A 21,289-nucleotide genomic window follows, 5' to 3' on the forward strand; every position below is an offset into this window, starting at 1 on the left:
TCTTCTTGAAATGCTCCTCCTTTCCTTAGTCCCATCCTCTCAGCTTCTCCCTTGGATAAACTGATAGTGGTTCTTCCAGTTTCTTCAAAGATGTCACTGTTTCCAGGAAGCCATCTCTGCTTGCCCACCCTGCCACCCAACCATGCTGCGTCAGGTACCTTCTGCATCGAGTCTACGACCATACCCCCCAAGATCTCATAATTCTACATCACAATTGTCTGTGTGCTTCACTGTCTGTCTTACTAGCAATATGCCTTTTTAAAGCATATGTAGTACCTTATTCACAGCCACCTCTGCTGCACCTGGTTTCGCACCTGGTACATCAAAGATTCTCAATAAATATTTGTTGAATAAATTCAAACAAAGACATAATTAAGCCCTTCAACAAGGGCTGATATCATGATTTAAGCAGTCCTAGCGGACATGTTCAGGTTTCTATTCTTTTTAAATCCTTTTACTGTCTAGTACACATTCAGATCTTCCATTATGAACAGGAATGACGAGACCCATCACACAAGTGAGGATACCGTCAACCAAAAACATTAATAGCAAACATCTACTTGACACTTAATATGTGCCTAGTCACTGTGCACAGCACTGTGTGTGAATTATCTCATTTAAATCTCAATCAATTATATGATAAACATTGTCTTTTGCAGATGGGGAAACTGGGGCTCAGCCACATTTGTTAAAAATTAATGGCTCCGGCCGGGCGCGGTGGCTCACGCTTGTAATCCCAGCACTTTGGGAGGCCGAGGCGGGCGGATCACGAGGTCAGGAGATCGAGACCATGGTGAAACCCCATCTCTACTAAAAATAAAAAAAAATTAGCCGAGCGTGGTGGCGGGCGCCTGTAGTCCCAGCTACTCGGAGATGCTGAGGCAGGAGAATGGCGTGAACCCGGGAGGCGGAGCTTGCAGTGAGCCGAGATTGTGCCACTGCACTCCAGCCTGGGCGACAGAGCGAGACTCCGTCTCAAAAAAAAAAAAAAAAAAAAAAAAAAAATTAATGGCTCCAAGATTTCCACCCAGCACGCATGTCTTACTGACTCCACAGCCTGATATCTTAAACCCTCGCAGTGCTTCGTTGCGTTATACTGTAACACCTCTTATTTGAATTTATACAAGAAAAACTTGACAAATGCAAGACTGGAACTCAGATTTCTGTTCTCCAAGTTTGTTACTCTTCCCCTGTGTTTTGTCAGTGAACTTTGTGCCCAAGTGAGGCTCTGAGCCTGAACCTTCCAGAACAAAGTATTTACATACTAAGCAGCTCGGAAGAGAGGGTCTGTGCATCCTTTCTACATAGACTACACTGTGGAATTTTTGAGCAAATAATTTAGATTTTAACCATTCATTTATTCATCCATTTAACATACGTTTATTTAGAACTTCCTATGTGACAGCCACTATGCTGAGTGCTGGTGAACAGGAGGCACTTGCATTCTCCTGGGGGATGCAGACACAAAGAAACAAACAAACATAAACAAAACCAAAATCCTATTATTATAGATAGCAGTAAACCAGTATGATGAAATAGCAGCTCTGTGGTGGGTTGTGGGGGCAGTGGGTGTCTACTTTAGACAGCCGTGGAAAGCCTTTCTAAGGAGGGGACATTTGAGCTGAGATATGAATAGCAAGAAGCCAGCCCTCTTAAGATCAGAGGGTGGAGCTTTCCAGGCTGAGTTAATATCATATGCAAAAGCCCTGAGGCCTGAAAAAAAGCACTCAGCATGTTCAGGAAACACGAAGAACAGAGCACGGTTGAAGCATAGTGAGCAGCTAGGAGGGAGGATAGAATTAAGGTTAAAAGAGAGTTTTAAGCTTAATTAGAAATAGGAGAAATTACCAGATTTTACTTCAAGTGCAGTGAGAAGCCGTTAGAGAATTGTATGCAGAAGAGTGATTTATGTTTTTAAGAAGATTGCTTAGCTGCTATGTGGAAAATGGACTTTCAGAAAACAATAGGGAAAACTGGAAATCCAATGAGAATACTACTGCAATTAATTCAGTTGGGAAATGATGGGGAGTGAAACTAGGGAGTAACAGCAGAGGAGAGAAATGGATTCAGGATATAGTTTGCTGGTAAAGCTTCGAGAACCTGCTCATTCCTTAAATGTGGGAGACAGTGGAAGAGAAAATCAAGGATGACACATAGGTTTCTGGCATAGCAGCTGAGTGTATGGGAATGCCCTTTACTGAAATGGTTTTACTGCACAGGTTTGCAAAGGAAAAATCAAGAATACTATTTTAAACATTATTTGTAAAACCAAATACATAACTTCTCCCTTGGCAACAGGAGGAATTATTTGTTTTGTGCTTTTTTGGCCGTCTTTCCATCATAACATTCATCTGGCATATTCGTATTTGTCAGCTTGCCTTCCCCACCTTGCTCACATTGTGATCAAGGAAAGATCATCGTTTTCATCCAGCTTTGTGCTGCACTCTAGCACAGTGCTTGCCACATGGCAAATGTTAAATTAATATGTTGGATTAAGCTACATTATATTAAATAAAACTGAAAATTCTTATCAGCTTAAAGAGAAAAGTGGGTAAGGTACTAGCTCTGTCAAAAGCTATCAGTGCTATCTCTCCAGACTGACAGATGAAGAAACTTTCAAAAGATTTTGTAAGAAATCACTTAAAAATACAGCCCCTGTGGCTTCTACCCAAATGCACTTAGGCCAGAATATCTGTTCAGTGGTATTATCTGTTTTGGTCTATCAAGTCATAGATGTAATTACATATTGACTTTGATATACTGTGACATAGCCAGGGACAGATGTCACACAGAACTGCCTCTTCAAACAAGAAACAAGCATTCAGGAACACAAGCACTCCAGAATCATCACGTGCACTTCAAACTGCCAACAACTCTGCCTTTTCCCTGGCTTTAGATTTATCTTGATTTGTCTGGTATATCTTCATAGAGATGACAAATGTTTTGTATTAAAATATTTTATCACAAAGTTAGCAGACTAAAGATCTCATTCTTCAGCCGTTAATGCCCACTCATTCTTAATTTCCATGAGCACTGCATGGTAAAAATTCACGTCTTTTCCATTTACACTGGAGTGTATAAAATGGACACTCAAACTGTGTTACTAAGCACAAAATAGGTTATTTAATTAGCTGTTTTCTGAACTAATGAGAGAAAAGGGGAAATACAAATCAAGAAGAGATTGCAAAATAAAGAGGACATTCTTGTTAAAATCTATTCTGTAAGAGTAAAATCAATGAAATTCTCTCTCCTCAAGATCTGGGATTTGGTGACTGTGTATTAGACTGGTAAGTGCAGGTGAGTGTAGAATTTGTACAATCATTCTGATCATTGAAGCACCCTCAAAATTTCACATCCTCTGTCTGCCTCAGAAAAGGGAAAAAAAGCAAGGCAAAGGAGTTTGAAGCCTGAGCTGAACTAATTGCTAGACTTGTCATTTACCTTTCTAAGAGCACATATAGCTGGGAGAACTGTATTTCCCCAATATTCAGCTTGTTTCTTGGGCATTTCAGCTAAGCAGTCTGGACTATGATTTCTTATTTGTACCCGAAAGGCCACAGTGAGTCATAAAAGTTCAACAGTGAACCTTGGCTCAGTTCCTAATACAAATGAGGTGTGATGAGTCCCATGTCTGTTCACTGACCATTTACCACTCACCCCAGTTCTGCAAAACCCTGGGGCTCCCTGTTCGCTTTTGCCCAGCTCTTCACATGGCTCACTCCTTCCTACGTCTCAGATGATGGCACCAATGTGGGGCCATGAGGTAAGGACACAAGCCGTGGGGATCCCGAAGCCAAGTCCAGGCAGGGTTCAGCCCCACCATTTATTAGCCACGTGGCTTTGGATGTGTCAGTTTAACCTCATTGTACTTAGTTTTCTCATCAGTAAGATAAGGGTAACAACATCTACCTCAGATAGTTATTTTGTGTGTCGTAATTGAAAGTACTTTGAACAGTGACAAAACAGAAGTATATCATCAATAACTTTCTTACCTAAAATGTGCTCAACAAATTATATTTTTAAAGGACAGATTACAATAGTGTATAGATCATATTATTATTCTTTTTTAAAATAGTGGATAATGACCGAGAAAGGTGGAATAATACTCTCCAAAGTGACTAACGATGTTAAACTCTAAAGTGTTTAACTTTTAGTGGTAAATTTTGGTTTTTTTTTCTTTTTGCTTGTCATTATTTTTTCACTTTTCTAAAACATAGAGTTTTCAAATTTTTAGAACATTGTTTGATAAAGATTATTGGACCTAATAGGCACTTAGAGATCACCCAATTTTATATCTTTATTTTTTGAGAAACAAAGGAACTGAAGATCAGAGAATTCAAATAAGAAAAATGGCATCAGGACAGATTCCCGGTCCCTAATCATCATATTATTTCACTGAGGCTCAGAAAAGTCTGTTTGGGCTCTAGATTTACACATTTGCTTTGTTTCTTTTGCTTTATAATTTTTGATAATTTTATAGTGAGAATTATTTCAAATAACTACATTATTTTGCAGTATTCACTTCTGGGACACATAAAAATATGAGTTGGTAGACATATGTGAGAAAAAATTTTATCAGAGTTTATAGTTATTTATCCAGATATTTTAAAATCTGCTTTGAGAAGATAACTGATTTGGGAAAGTACACCTGTTGCTTAGGAACCATGAGAGGGAAAAATTATAATTGGGAAGAATACATCATTGTTATTATTAGTACAGGTACTAAAGTAGTCCATTGATCCTTATTAGCCCAGCTGTTGGTTACAAATAGTGGTGAGCCTGCTCTGTTATATGCTTCCTGCATAGATCTCAAAGATTTATCCCTAAATTTCCATAAACAAAGCTAACAGACCACTCATATAGCATAACTCCTAAAGAAATAGTAGTCTTCGATGATAATCATATTGGCTCTTCTGTCTTTAGCCACTTACATGGCTCTCTCTAAAATAGCTTAATGTGAAAAGAATTAGCAGAGATTAGGACAGTCTTGAGAAAATGAGATAATGTCTGTTACACTGTTTATGCACATTACATTGCATACACAGGTAAACAATTTAGCATGAAAAATCATTGTTTATCCTTTGCCTTTTTTTCTGTTTTCCTGGAGACTAGTTGGGGACTGGTTTGGAAGGTTTTTTTTTTTTTTAAATTTGCTTATTAGAACAAAGATGAATGTTGAGCAATTTATAGCCTGTGTCTGTCTGATACGTCCATGCATTTCACAGTGATTGTTAAATATTTTTGAATATTAACCCTAATTGGAACTCCACATGGAAGAGATGCTACAAAACAAGGAACAATGAGATTATCCTATCTTAGAGTTTCAAATTCTCTCTTTCTCTGTACTCTCTCTCTCTTTCCCTTTCTCTCCTCCATTTCTATATTTACATACATTGTTAAGCATATAGATTTTGGATATAGGTGTGTATATATAAACCAGATATATTGTCTTTGGGGGTTAAAATGTAAAGTTAACTTTTCTAAATGTTTATTATACTTCAATATAAAATTAAAATGTTTAAAATGTTTATGTATGTTCTCAAATATAACTGAAATAACTGACCATGTTTTCCCAAGTCCTCACTCATTTTCCATAGCCTAATTTAGCCATGAAAAACAGTGAATAAGAGCAGCATTGAAGTATTTAATCTTCTCATCTTAAATCAACTTTCACCCAGTAGGAAAAAGCCCAAACGATGACCTCAGCATCCTTCAGTTCCATAACTTTTAGTCATGTCCAGGACTAAAGTCAAGAGGGAAAGTAAAGGGATTCTGGAGTACAGTCCCAGATGTACCAGCAGCTCTCATATGACGAATCATACCATTTCTTTGGTCCTTAGTCTTCTCAGCTATACAAAATCAGTGATTTATAATAAGTTCTATCTAAAGTTTCTTCTTCTTGTCTTCAAGGATTCTAGTCACAACTTTCTAGCCTACTTAACTCCAATCTCAACATTTGCCCAAGGCAGATACTATCAGGTTTAACTGACAGATGCTGCTCATTGGATCAGATTTCTTATCAATGCTGACAACTGATCCCTGCAGAAAACTAGGTGCATTCAGTCTTTCAGGCCACAGTGTGCCATTTTGTGAGCCTTCACCTCTGTGACCGTTATACCTCCTAGTGGCTCAGAAGACTACATTCCCCACAAACTTCTAAATTTAAGACCAAAGAAGACCTTTAAAATGGAAAGGAGAAAACTAAAAGATTCTGAAATATTATTGTTGCAGCATCACGCATCCTCCATTATGGTCCCGCCAACTGGTCACTGTAAACTTTCCTAATATTGCTCCATGCTACATTAGATCCTCAACTGGGCATCAACAACCACTGTTTTTCTTCATGAAAAGACAGCTTTATTTGTAGGCCACTTAATTAACCTAGTGGGTTTTTGAACCCAGTCATTTAGGAGATCTCTTCTAGATTGGAGACGTGATCTGCAACCCTTTATTGAAGACCTGGCATTTAGACAGGCAACAGGTAGAGATATGCCTTCCACTTAGACATAATTTTATATTATTTAAGATCTAGAGTTTATACCAAAACACTGCTTTATTTTACTCTCACTTCTAATTGCAACTTTTGTGTGGTTTTGTCACAGCAATCATGTCTTGTTTTTAATTCTCTAACAACATCGCATTTGAGGATCTGTGGGCGTAAAACATGTTTTATGAGGAGAACATCTAAATGACTAAAGGATGTGAGATATTTTGCTAAACTGCCATTGCTAATCTGATTTAATAGTGTCTTAATGGCTCTGGATATTTTGAAGGTTTGACAAGCTTAGGAACTTGGCAGTCAGCTTTAGACCTCTAGGATAGCCAATTCCATTTCAGGTCCATGGGGTCTAAAGGTCTTGGATGGCCATTTGGCTACTCAGTTAGGAAGCATCTGTTAAGTGCTCATTGCGTGTGGCACACTATGAAATAAAAAGACATGATTTCAGCCTGTGGGAACCTACAGTCTTAGAGAATTCCAAGTTAATGAAGGGTCTAAAGTTTCATTCTTTACTGGAATTATTGAATTGAGTTCTGAATAATACATTTATAGAGGGACTTGAAATGAAAGAGGGAAGGAGAAGCGTTTAGCTTAGAATTGAGTTGACTGGGGCATTCTTTTGATCATGCATTTAACCAACAAATACTCATTGAGTATCTGTTCTTTACTTGTTTCTAGAGATGCAGAACTCCTTCCCTGCCCTCATGGATTATAGCCTGGCTGAGAAGCCTAATTGCAGTTAGAGGCAGGAGTGGGGCCATACTCAGGGGAGAGTAGAGAATTAAAGCAGATTCACTTAAGTTTCAATTTTGGTAAGAACTACCATGGAGCAGTGAAGTGTACAGGGAAATTAAGTGTATAATCACAGCTTAAGGGTGAAGAAACCTGGCCTGGTCTTTGGAATCAACCCAAGCTTCTATGAAGAGTCAGACAATCAAAGACAAAATAAATAATTCCAGGCAGTAGGCAGATTATTTGTTTTAACTAGGAATTGGCAAACTCCCACAGGCCAACCTTGCCTGTGGCCTGTTTCTGTAAATAATTTTTCTATAGAAATGTTGGGTATTCTTGGCTAATTCCTAGATTCTCTATCATTTTTGCTGTTACAGTAAGTTGTGTCTTATCCGTTTGTTTTTGTTTGTTTGTTTGTTTGTTTTTTGAGATAGAGTCTGTTACTGAGAGTCTGTCTCTGTCACCCAGGCTGGAATACAGTGGTGCGATCTCAGCTCACTGCAACCTCTGCCTCCCAGGTTCAAGCAATTCTCCTGCCCCAGCCTCCCGAGTAGCTGGGATTACAGGCATGTACCACCATACCCAGCTAATTTTTGTATTTTGTATTTTTAGTAGAGACAGGGTCTCACCATGTTAGCCAGGCTGGTCTCGAACTTCTGACCTCAAGTGATCCTCCAATCTCGGCCTCCCAAAGTGCTGGGATTACAGATGTGAGCTACCATGTCCGGACAGTTGTATCTTATCTTTAATCACATTGTCTAGTTAGCTGTTGCTTATATATGGAAGGTACTGTTATTCCTGTGATTCAGTATTTGGCGAGCTTGCTGAAATTTCTTGTAGTTCTAATAATTTGTCTGTTGATTCTATTGATTCTCTCAAACTTTGCTATCTTCTGCATTTCCTCTAAGCCAAGGATCAGCCAACTAGTATTTATGGGCCCACCACCTATTTTCGTAAATAAAGTTTTATTGGCACACAGCCACTCCCATTTGTTTATGTTATGGCCATGGCTGCTTTCCAGCTACAGTGGCAGAGTTGAGCAGTAACAGGGACTGTATAGCCCACAAAACCTAGATAAAATTCTTACTATCTGGCCTTTTACAGAAAAAACTTTGTTAACCCTTGACAAAATGATATCATTAAATATCTGAAGACTGTCCATTAAAATACTTGTTATTTGTGGCTCCAAAGACTTGAACTAGGACCAACATGTACAGAGATAGAGTGTTTAGTTCAATACAAATGGATACATGGATAACTTTTTAGTAGGAAAAATATAGGATTACTTCCTTGAAGGAAGGTAAAAATTGGCTTAAAAGATGACATTATAACTAATTGCCCAAACTGGAAACTATTAGCTCATTACTTCAGGGATTCAGGAAAACCAGGACCGTCCAGTGCAAGCAGAGGTATTTGGCCTCTCTGCCTTTAAATGAGACAGTCTTCTTGAAAAATGTTATCTCTGCATTTTCAATATTGAAAAGGAAGGAAGGTGGTGCAGGTTTGATTAAAGTCAAATCATAAGATTTATTTTCATCTCTCACAGGTCTCTGAGGACACCTTAAAACCTTGACTGTAAGAGGTGATGTAACACCTTGAGATACCTTGCCTCTCCTCTTCAGCAGTGGGGAGGTTCTTGTCTCAACAGTTGTTGCCCCAAACTCTGGGAATTTACCTACTGGATGGTGGTGGTGGTAGAAGAGATAACTTGGACAGTCCACTAGACTCCATATATCTCCTTCAACCCAGGGGAAAACATGCCTTTTTTCAAAAGGGCAAAATGGTAAACTCAGTCAGGTGAATTTGTGTGACTAATCAGATATTTCCAAATGTTTTTAGGTTAGTGATATATACATCATATGACTTGTTTCTCAAGAAAGTCAATGTGGGAACTTTTCATAAAACAATTTTTGCCTTTTTTTTTCAGGAGAAAATCCCTCTCTGTGGAAGTCAGTAAATGTCCCTTCTGTAGTTAAATTTAGTAAGCACAGATTCTAGCTAAGGCAGGTGTTGGCAAAAATCTTATGGCACGCAACTCTGCAAACTGGTCTTCTGCCAACAGAGTCTCTGCAAATTGTACTTAAACAAGCATGACGTGTTGCTGATTTCTCTTTCATATTCTCTAAATTGCCAGTTGTTTTGTTAAATTCTGTGTTCTTACAGACATCAGCATCAACTTTAATAATTGCCCAGGTTTTGAAACAGATACAGTTGCCACAAGTTCTTCTACAGAGTCCAGACTCTGGATGGACTTGGTCCCTCAAGTTGGGACTCCATTGCTAGTACTTTCCCGATGACTAGCCCTTAGGATATGTTTATTCATCTTAGGTGGAACTTCTTGCTTTTGCTCATAGTTAGGAAAGTTGTTCTCAAAGTGTATTCTTCAGACAAGCAGCATCAGCATCACCTGGGACTTCTTAAAATTGCAAATTCATAGGCTGCATCTCAACCTACTAATTCAGAAACTGAGGCCTTTCAGTTGATTTCAAGTTTGAGAACCATTGCTTTAGGAAAAATACTTAAGAACTGCCAACCATGTCTTCCTCATGAAATCATCTCTTTTGGTTATTCAATAAACAGTTATTGCCTGCATATGCCCCATTACTAAGCCATGTGCTGAAAAAGAGTAGCCTATGAATGTCATGAATATAAGGATCAGATCTGTGTTATCCACAGTGTGCCCCCATTTCTGGGCACTGCGTATGGCTTATTATTGGTGTCAAATGAATATTTACTTATTTAATTTATTGGAATATTAATAAAACTAAGCCCCTGTCTTCTAAAGACTTTGATATATGGAATTTCAAGTGCTGTAACCTTCATTATTATTGTTGTATCTCTCTTACTCCAAAGAATATAAAACGTTGGCAATGAATTTTAATGAATTAAGACATTTTTACTTTATGCATAAAATTATGTTAGGTGTTTTTATTTAGAATTGAAAGCAAGAGTTGTCTTTACAGGCAAATCATATATTTCATATAGCAGAAAAGTATGGCTGAGGTTGTATATCTTGGTTGAACTAGACTAAATTATATGTGTTCCTTTCTACTTTGCCTTGGTTGTGTGTAGACCTGGGTAGGTCTTTACCTCTTCCCACCTTTTTTAATAGTTTGAAGATGTAGAGGGGGTTCTGGGGCAATTCCATCAATGTTTACACTCTTTTAGCCTAATCATTCTGTAAATCCCTAGAGCAGCTGTGCACCAATTAATTGCAAAAGTGTACAGGTGGTCAGCAGAATGACTTGATAAATGCACTCTTATTTTAAGAGGGCTTTCGTTTCTTAAAAAAAAAAAAAATGCAACAGCTTTTAAATTTAACGCAGAAAGTAAAGGCCAAAATAGTTAAAATTTAAAAAAATAGTCAAATAACAACATAGCCTGTGCCAGTTGTAACCATATTAAATGGAACAGTTCACAGGTGTTGAAGAAAATTGCTTCTCTTGTTTTTATGACTTTAATACTAGGACAATCTTTATGTACAATGAAAAATTTTAAAACAGCAGTGAAATGATGCTATTCTATCTCTGATCCTTCTCTTTATGTACTGTACCACTGCCATATATACAGATTGGTCTATTACTGATGACTCTGTTATTCACGTTCCTATAGCCAGAAATATGGATTACTGTGTATCAATCCAGAACTCACTCTGTGTGACTAGATAAACAACATATACAGATCATTTTAGTAAAGAAAATGATCTTAAGTGAGTGGACTTGTACTAGAAGCTACAATTATACTTAATAAATGACTTCTATGCCTGGAAAGAAGTATATGTTTGACTTAATGGCTATTATATATCACAGCATAAACACTGCATTCCTACATCTTTTCCTCCCTTCAACAAATCCTTACCCATCACATTTTTTCCCGTATTACTGGTATTGGGCTAAGATTTGTGAGGGATGCAGAAAAAAATGAGGAGAATTTCTATCCCTAAAGTAGGTAAGAGAACAATAGAAGAGATGCTCTGTGTGTGTGTGTGTGTGTGTCTGTCTGTCTGTCTATCTAGCTAGCTAGCTATAAAAATGATAGAAAACAGCATTGCTATTTAAGAGGTACCCTGAAGTTTATATGTAAAATGTTTTATGTCAGTAGTTACTTACTGAACACCTACAAGTGAAGAGCCTGCAGTGGAAGTTAGGAATACAGCTATGAAAAAGACACATTATTTGGTGTTATATGTTTTGCCATCTAAATGGAAGGCAGACACTAAACACATGAATAAACAAGAGAGTTATAAATTGTGATAAGTAACATGAAGCAAGCAAGACAGTAGTAGAGAATAACTCTACTTGTGTGGGCATGAAAAGATGCCCACACAAAGACTTGCATGTAAAGGTTCATGGAAGCATTATTGGTAATAGCTAAAAGTGGAAGCCATCCAAATGCCCATCAACTAGTGTTACGGGTTGAATTTTGTCCCTCAAATAGATATGGTGAAGTCCTAACACCCAGTGCCTCTGAATGTGACCTTATTTAGAAATAGAGTCATTGTAGATGTAATCAATAAAGATAAGGTCATGGTAGGGTAAGATGGGCCATAGATCCAATATGACTGGTGTCCTTCTAAGAACACAATGGGAAGACACACATACACAGAAAGAATGTCATGTGACAACAGAGGCAGAGATGGAGTGACATGACTATAAGCCAATGAATGCCAAGGATTCACAACTACCACCAAAAGGTAGGAAGGATTCTGCCCAGAGTCTCAAAGGGAACATGGCCCTGTCGACACCTTTATTTATGACTTCTATCCTCTAGAACTGTAAGAGAATAAATTTCTTTTGCTTAGGGCCACTGAGTTTGTAATGCTTTGTTAAAGCACCTCTAGGAAACTAATAACCAGCGAATGGAGAAGGAAAATATGGCATATCCTACAGTGGAATATTATCCTGCAATAAAAAGGAAGAAACTACTGGTACATGTTACAACATCGATGAACCGTGAAAACGCTATGTTCAGTGAAAGAAGCCAGGCACAAAAGACCACATATTGCACAATTTAATTTTTATGAAATATTCAGAAAAAAGCAAATGTCTAGAGACAGAAAGCAGATTAGAGGTTTCCCAGGGCTGAGACTGGGAATGGGGATTAGTTGTGAATGGGCATGAGGGATCTTACTGGGGTGATGGAAATGTTCTAAAACTAGATTGTGGTGATAGTTGCATGACTCAGCAAATCTGCTAAAAACCATTGGCTGGCACACTTATTGGTGAACTTTTTAGTATGTCAATTGTACCTTAAAAACTTGTTTTTAAAAAAATTATCAATGGAAACAGACAAAGGTAGAAGATTTTATAATTTGGGTCATTTAAAGACCATTGTGGGCTAGAGAGTAGAGCCTACAGAGGATAGGGAAAGGCAGGCAGTAAATAGGTAAAGGATCCTGGGAGAGAAAATGTTCAGTTTGGGCCTAAATACATAGGATTTTAGGATGTGGAGGTAACAGTTCAGGGATCTGGGACACTGCATCTCTGCATTGCCAATGATATTTTAGTTCTTTCAAACAAGGTTGTGTGACATATATTTGCTCCTTGGTGTAATTTTCATGATCAGATTATAAAAAAGCAATTTTATATGTGATATTTATAGACAGAGGCTGGGAAAAAACCTGACCACTTCTAAGACCTCCTTGGCCTTTGTATTCTAACCTTATTTTCTCATCTCCCTCTAACACATGATACACTGCAATGCAGGTTGTCTTGATTTCCTGGGAAGACGAAAGACCTCTTTCTCTCAAGGCAATTCTTTTTTTAATTAACACTGCTCTCAGAGTATACAGCCATATACACAGCACTAAAAGGTGTTAACTTGCTCACTGCACTCAAAGTCATACTACTGATATTTATTGGATGATGATTCAACTGTACGGGCTGTTCGTTAGCAAGTTCAGCAGCTGTGTGTGAATGTCGTTGTTAGCATGCACTGAGTCTTTACCAGGCCAGCTTTGTGCAGATGCTGAAAGAAAGGCAAGCCCAGACTCAGGGGCAAGAGAACTCAGAGAGCAGAGGCTGGCCAAGAAAGGAGGAATAATTTTGTAACTGAACGTGTCAAGCATGGGTGTAATGTATTTTAACCTACTTTTGTAGTGTTATTCATTTCGTGGTGAGAGGCCGTTGTAAGAGATTCAGATGAGGAGTCAGGGCCCTGAGTTTCAACATTGACTGGTTTTCTGTGGGACTCAAGACAAACCGTTTAACTCTTGAGATTACGGCCTTGCTTGTAAAAGAAAGGGATAGATTAGAACTGTGATTTTTAACCTATGGATGGATAAGCGTCCCTTCAAGAATAGGTTGCTAGCCGTGAATCCTCTCTTTAGAAAAGTGTGCATCTGGTAGGAAAATAATACCAAGATTAAGGTTGCTAAACCAAATGATATCAAAGTCCCTTCCAAATCTAACACTCCACATCATTGCAGGAAAGGAAGAAAAATGAAAACAACGACAAGAAGAACAATTATGTTCGAGTTTGCATTATTGACAACATACCTCATAGCAAACTTAGCTAGATTGTAAGTCATCAGACACTCAGGGTTGATTCTGTTTCTCACAGTTTGAGGAGATCCTCTTGATGCTTCTCAAACTCTGAAATGGCCGATGAAAAGGGTCACCTCGGTGGGGTGCGGTGGCTCATGCCTGTAATCCCAGCACTTTGGGAGGCCGAGGCAGACAGATTACCTGAGGTCAGGAATTCAAGACGAGCCTGGCCAACATGGTGAAACCTCATCGCTACTAAAAATACAAAAAGTAGCCATGCATGGTGGCATGTGCCTGTAGTCCCAGCTACTTGGGAGGCTGAGGCACAAGAATTGCTTTAACCCGGGAGGCAGGAGGTTGCAGTGAGCCAAGATTGTACCACAGCTCTCCAGCCTGGGCAACAGAGCAAGACTGGGTCTCAAGAAAAAAAATAAAAAGGCAAGGATCCACCTCTGCATAGTGAGTGAAATCAGTTCTCTTTGTGATTTCACCTGTCCCCCATCGATTTTTTATCTTTAACCTTTCCTTCTAAGGTTCGGTCTCTTTTTCCTCTGACTATGGGACGTCTAAAGGAGAGATGAAATGGAGAGCCCTATCTTTTTATAGTAAGCTAGGTAATTCCAAACTCTTTATGGGGACAGTTGAATCAAAGATCATAAAAAATGACCAGAGATGGAATAAGAATAAATGTATTAGAACAATTAGAGCAGTGGCAAATTGAGTCAAGCATGTATTGATAAGAAATAATTGATAAGGCCAGGAGCAGTGACTCATGCCTGTAATGCCAGCAATTTAGGAGGCCAAGGCAGGTGGATCACTTGAGGCCAGGAGTTGGAGACCAGCCTGGCCAACATGGTGAAACCCTATCTCCACCAAAAATACAAAAAAATTAGCTGGGCATAGTGGTGCACAACTGTAGTCGCAGCTACTCAGGGAGGCTGAAGCAGGAGAATCACTTGAACCTGGGAGGCAGAGATTGCAGTGAGCCAAGATCCTGCCACCACACTCTAGCCTGGGTGACAGAGTGAGATTTCATCTGGAAAAAAAAAAAAAGAAAAAGGAAGAAAGAAATAACTGATAAGTATTTAATTGCAAAGCATGAACTTAGTTTGTTAGATTGTGTTACCTTGGGCATAACTGTAGAGTCATTTTCCGGGATATAGGAAAAGTGGGAGCATATGACGCTCCAAATAAGTATGCCATTGGCAAGGTAGGTATAACTTCAATGTTTTCTGTAGTTGTATCTTGTTATTCTTTTTTTACAGGTCCAAAATATAATGAAAATACAGGCATTTGATGTTACCTTGAGTATACTAATTTATGATTCATTTATATTGACCTTGGAAATGAAAGTAAAAGTTGTGGCCACAGAATGATTACTCAGAAAAATTATTTTATTATATAGACATAAGCATGCAGGTATTTTTGAGTACTTTTATTAATAAATATTAGAAATTTTTCTGCAGTATACTTCCAGAGGGATAATTTAATTTTCCTGATGACTAGCACTTCATCCCCTTCTCCTTTTTTTCCTTAACACTACCTTAAAACAATACTTTTGAGGGGCAAAGTTGTATGCATGGAGAATTTAATCCAGGCAGATGGTGTGGTGCTGCAATACAAATTTTTCTGTAGCAGTAACTGGGAGAAGAGCCACAATTCATGACTGCTAGAGATAGGACCTGCTTTAAATGAAGGAATTAATTGTGCACATAATGATGTGTATGAGCATTCTACATTAACAGAAAAATGAGTTTTGCATTTTATACATTTTAAAAGACTCTCCAAGACTTAGCTCCTTTATTTATTCACAGGAGTGATGGGTGAATATGAGCCCAAAATAGAAGTGCAGTTCCCAGAAACAGTTCCGACTGCAAAAGGAGCAACGGTGAAGCTGGAATGCTTTGCTTTAGGAAAGTAAGTTCGGGTTTGCGTTCCTTCTCATCCTCCCTTCAGCTTGAGCAGGTATAGAGTTTTTCTTGCACTGTTCACAGTGATGGTTTCTGAGGTGACTGAAAAGCAAGTGAAGTGTTCTCTTTGTAATTCTGTGTATGCATCTTGGATTCTGCCCCCTCACCGTGGAGAGAGGACATGTAATGGTGCAAGAAGGATTAGGCTGTCACAACTGACATGGCCACAAAGGAAAGGAGAATGGGCAATTCTGAAAAAGTATTTTGTTCTATTATTATGACCTGTAATGTGCATGCTGTCTAACCCAGAATGACAGGAAAACAATGGCCTCCACTTGAGGTACAGTTAAGCTGACTATCTGGAAAAATACGGACTTTCATTTTGGCCCCAGTTTATAAAGGATGCATCAGACTTTTCTTGAATTTCTTTTTAAACTGTCAGTCTCTTCTCTCTACTTTGGATTTCCTTCTACTCTGGCTAGAGATAGGTAAGACGCGTTATTCTCTAAGAGAGTCTGTTTTACAAAGTTGTCCAAAAATTGTTTACAACTTTATTATTCAGTGTGGACTTTCTTGAGAAAAGCCTACTTAGAAACTAGTTAACTTTTCCATAGAGAATATATCAGACAGCATAAAGAACATGAAATGCACATCAGTTGGGATTTTTCTTTGCCGGTAACCAGCAATAAAGATTTGGCATAAACAGTATAAACTATTATCTGAAATGAGAATTTTGACATCTTCTTTGGATTTTAATGATCCATGTCAATCTTTATGCCCAGCCCCATCTATCTGACTAATCCATTACTAACTATCTTTTTCCTGTGCCCAAATGTTGAGTGAGGCAACAACACTAACTTTTTTTTTTTTTGGTAGAGGCAGGATCTGCATATGTTGCCCAAGCTAGTCTTGGACTCCTGGCCTCAACTAATCCTCCCACCTTTGCTTGTCAAAGTGCTGAGATTATAGTCCCTAGCCACTGAGCCAGGCAACGCTAACTCTACCAATCCTTATATCAGCGTGTAATCTATTTTCTTATGATTTTTGTGTTTTACAGCAATCTTACAAGAGGTTCCTTTTTCCATTTTATCGTTGGTTCTAATAGAAAGGTTATTTTGGTTTCCATGTGTTTTCAAGTCATGACAAATAAGCTACAGTTGTATCTTTACTTTGGTACAGTACAATGCAATGGTAGTTTTTTATGTCCTGAAAACTTATCATATTAAATAAATTATGACATAATTATAGGATTGAACACTCTACAGACATTAAAAGTCAAGTTGCAAAACAACATTTAAGACATAGAAAATGCCCATGCTAAGAGAACAAAAGCAGATTGCTAACAGTATAATATGATTACACTTTTTATTTTTTACGTATTTGTGTATAAGCATTTATATATATGAAATTAAAGATAAGAGCAGGTAACTGGGTAGTCTAGATATACATTTGATGAATTTTTTAAGATGATACCTTGAAAAATCATCTGTGAAGAAAGAGCAGAATTCACATTGTTCACACTTCAAAGGGGGTTATGAATTAAGCTCTATTCACACTGTTTGAATAGTGCTGGAATAAAAACAAAAATCCCAAATTGGCTTCTTCAGTCTCCACAGAAATGTTTGGGTATGCACATCCAGCTGCTGAAACACATCATCATTGCCCACTTAAGAGCAGAAAGACTACATCTCAATATGGTTATTTTTAAAGGCATATATTAAGTGCATATCTCATCAGTATAAAGACACCGATTATGTACTTTTCATAGAGCCTTTCTGCATTTTGAGTTAGTGTCTGTCTAACGAACTTAAATTCTTCTAAAACAAATATAGTAGAGTTGATGGCTTTAATGTTTTAAATACCATCTCAGGTTTCCCAGAGAAGATTAGCAAGTCTTTAGTCTAATTACTTCTCTGCATGTGTTTTTGTGAAAAATAAATAAGTAAATAATTGTATCCCCTGCCTGGAAGCCACAATCTTAAAAGCTGTGGTTAGCTCACTAAACCATTGATTTGCAGGTTCAATGATGCCCTCTCTGCAATTTAAGATATGTTCTAACAGTTATGGCAGTAGGATGATAGATGCCTTGAGAGTACATAAAGACCTCACAGATGGCATCTTTCTTTTTCTCACTATTTTAAGTGAAGTTTCCCCAACCCGTCTTGCAAATGGACTGCTATAAGTTGGTAAGGTTCTCAATATATAAATGACAAGGAGAAAAACCATGTTGTCCAAAGCAGTGTACCTTGCGTGAACCCTTCCTGTATGTCAGCAATAGGTTGTGTCTCTCAAATTTTATGGGCTCATTATTTCTACTATCATTTATTCATTATTTGGCGTATTTCTCAAAGCAGGGCACTTGCATTGTTGGTGCATGGATTTATGGAAATATATTGTTTCTGTTATCTATTGCTACATAACCAACTTAAAAGTAACACCAGAATTTTATTATATCTTACAATTTGTGGGTCAAGAATTCAGGCAGGGCAGGGCTTGGCTGGCTGATTCTTCTGCTTTTAGTGGCATCCCTCAGGTCTTTCGGTAGTATTTAGCTGGCAGATGAACTGGTCTAGAAAGCTCATAAGAGTCTCACACACATTTCTGGCATTTTTGGGGGGATGTTGGAAGGCTGGTGTCACTAAGACTGTCATCTGGAAGCCTTATGTATGGCCTCTCCTTCCTGGCAGTCTCAAGGTATTCACTCTTCTCATAGGACAGCTCAGGGCTGCCATGAGACAGAAAGCAGAAGCTGCCAGTTTCTTAACACCTGAGCTTTGATCCTACAACATCACTTCTATCTTATTTCTGAGTCAAAGTGGTTAAAAAGAGCTACCAGGTTCAAGGGGAGGGGACATAGACCTCATCTCAATGGGAGGAAGGTAGAAGAATTTGCAGCTATCTTTAATTTGCCACAAATGCACATAAATGTTTTTATTTTCATATTTTTTATTTAGAAAAAAACATGTATGGGTGAAACCTTGTCTCTACTAAAAATACAAAAATTAGCTGGGCGTGGTGAGGCTGAGGCGGGAGAATCACTTGAACCCAGGAGGTGGAGGTTGCAGTGAGCCCAGACTCCGCCACTGCACTCCAGCCTGGTGACAGAGCTATACGCCATCTCAAAAAAAAAAAAAAGAAAAAAAGAAAAGAAAAAAACTTATGAGGAAACATATATAACATAAGAAATCTGTTTTAATTTCAATAATGATATTGTATAGGAGATAGATCACTTTTTTTTTTTTTTTTGAGACGAAGTCTTGCTCTGTTGCCCAGGCTGGAGTGCAGTAGTGCGATCTTGGTTCACTGCAACCTCCGCTTCCCGGGTTCAAGAGATTCTTCTGCCTCAGCCTCCCGAGTAGCTCAGATTACAGGCACCTGCCACCGTGCCTGGGTAATTGTTTCATATTTTTAATAGAGACAGGGTTTCACCATGTTGGCCAGGCTGGTTTCAAACTCCTGACCTCAAGTGATCCACCCACCTTGGCCTCCCAAAGTGCCACGATTACAGGTGTGAGCCACTGCACCCTGCCAGATCACCTTATCTAAAGTTAAGAAAAGTTATTTGATTTTAAGAACACTAAATAAGTAATACTAGAGATGTGGATATTATTAAAATTGTAACGGAGATAGAGGAATGAATGAAGTTTGCAAAACACTGCAAGCTTATATGTGTAGAACCAAGAAGGAAGGGGTTTAGGTTCCAATAAAAGTTTCAGTTTTCTCTAGTTTGATTCACTCCCTTTTATTCTTGCTATCAGTCCAGTACCAACTATTATCTGGCGAAGAGCTGATGGAAAGCCGATAGCAAGGAAAGCCAGAAGACACAAGTCAAATGGAATTCTTGAGATCCCTAATTTTCAGCAGGAGGATGCTGGTTTATATGAATGTGTGGCTGAAAATTCCAGAGGGAAAAATGTAGCAAGGGGACAGCTAACTTTTTATGGTAAGTGTATGATTTCAGTTTATCATGTATAGTACTACAGAACTTCCTGATATTGAAATCATAAACTGAGAGGCATTCAGGCATTTTGGGAGAGATTGTGCAGAATAGGACTGTGTGAAACTCATGGTTTGCTCCATAATTAGCCCTGGTTGATTCTGGGTGTGGAGAGTGAGGGTGGGGGGCAAGGATGTTGACAGAGCAGAAAGGAAGACATTAGGCTGATGTGTTTGGAGGATGGATATTAGTGTGAACACACTTGCAAAGAAGTCTCTTTTTCCTCTTTGCATCAAGCTGTAAACCTGACACAGGAAACATTTTATTATTCCTGCTCCCGATTTATCTCCTTTTTTTAAAGCTCTGTGCTTTTCTTCATTAGAATTTTGATTTGAGGCTTGTGTTAATCTTTTGTAATTGCTCCTCTTTGGTAGCAATTTAATGTGGTACCATGAACATTTCAAAATGCACACTGTCCAAATTTAGTTCTTATCAGAGTGGAACGTGACAAATCTCTCTCACCCCAAAGACTTTTTATGTGCAGCTGCTCCTAATCCAATCGAATCATCAGCATTGATCCAAACAATATAAATGTAAAACCACTAGCACATGGTCATTATTGAGACCATCTTGGAAACCCTGTTAGGATATTGATTTGAAATCTAGAAAAGGATTTCACTGGATAGGCATTTTGAAAGCAAACTGAGTTCTGCCAAATTGGAGCATGCTAGAATCCCATCTGTCTGGGATACAGAAAACAAATACTATAGATTGATAATTATTTAAGAATGGTTTAAACAAACAACAATGCATATTAAAATGATGAGAGTAGTTCTGCAGGGCAAGTTGTAGCAAAGGCTTTAAATGTTCTTATTTCTTGCAATAATTGATCCCAAAAAAGCCTATTTATTTCACTAATTCTTCTTCCAAAGCATTTTGGTTTTAAGACATGACCAAAGTTCTAAGCCCTCCAGGAGACAGAAGGGGACCCCTCTTGGCTAAGGGGGGGCCCAGCGTAACATTGAAAAATGAGTTCTTGGCCATGATGGGAGGGTAAAGTCAGACACATCTAGTTATACCCGCTCCCTCGCTAACCTCAATGAGCCTTTCTTCCTAAGGGCTAAACACAATCTAGCCCTTTGAAAAGACTCCATCACTGATATCAACCAGGCACCTGATGCTGCCCCTTATTTTTTGCCTGATAAGACACCACCAATACAGAATGGTTCTGTCATTCTAGGGAGGATGTGCAGTGAGGGGTTTCATGTCCTCTGGTCTGCCTTTTGACATCACAGGGCCAAAACCTCCACCCTCAGATGCTAATACTACCATTTTTCATACCCGGAACCCATGAAGGGTTGCACATGCAGATGGTTGTCCTTTCATAAATATCCATGACTCCTCCTGTAGCTTATTAAATATGTATATTCATATTTATATACATATGAATATGTATATAAATTCATGGCTTCTGTGTATGAAATATACATATATTCATATTTATATACATATTTATGTACATATGAAAATATGTATATTTCATACACAGAACCCATGAAACTCAGTTGCACACGCACATGTTTCTCCTTTCATAAATATCCATGATTCCTCCTGTAGCTTATTAAATATGTATATTTGGCCATTCCACTCAGCACAAATTCCTGTTTGTTCCCTTTGCTCCTCCTTTGAAGTGCTTGTTTACAGCTTCTGGCCAAGGGAGGCTACA

General features: G+C 38.4%; 1 protein-coding gene across 5 annotated transcripts in view; it reads left to right on the top strand.

The window, feature by feature from the left end:
• The window catches only part of CNTN4 (contactin 4), a 991,759-nt gene that overhangs the window by 785,130 nt on the left and 185,340 nt on the right, over positions 1-21,289 (top strand). For all 5 annotated transcript variants that reach the window (XM_032149528.2, XM_058437175.1, XM_032149525.2 and 2 more), the window contains 2 exons: positions 15,531-15,633; positions 19,385-19,569. In XM_032149528.2, the coding sequence (XP_032005419.1) occupies positions 15,531-15,633; positions 19,385-19,569 (288 nt within the window). The remainder of the gene's footprint in view (positions 1-15,530; positions 15,634-19,384; positions 19,570-21,289) is intronic.

Source organism: Hylobates moloch, unplaced genomic scaffold (assembly GCF_009828535.3).
Source record: "Hylobates moloch isolate HMO894 unplaced genomic scaffold, HMol_V3 SCAFFOLD_4, whole genome shotgun sequence".
Classification (NCBI taxonomy): domain Eukaryota; kingdom Metazoa; phylum Chordata; class Mammalia; order Primates; family Hylobatidae; genus Hylobates; species Hylobates moloch.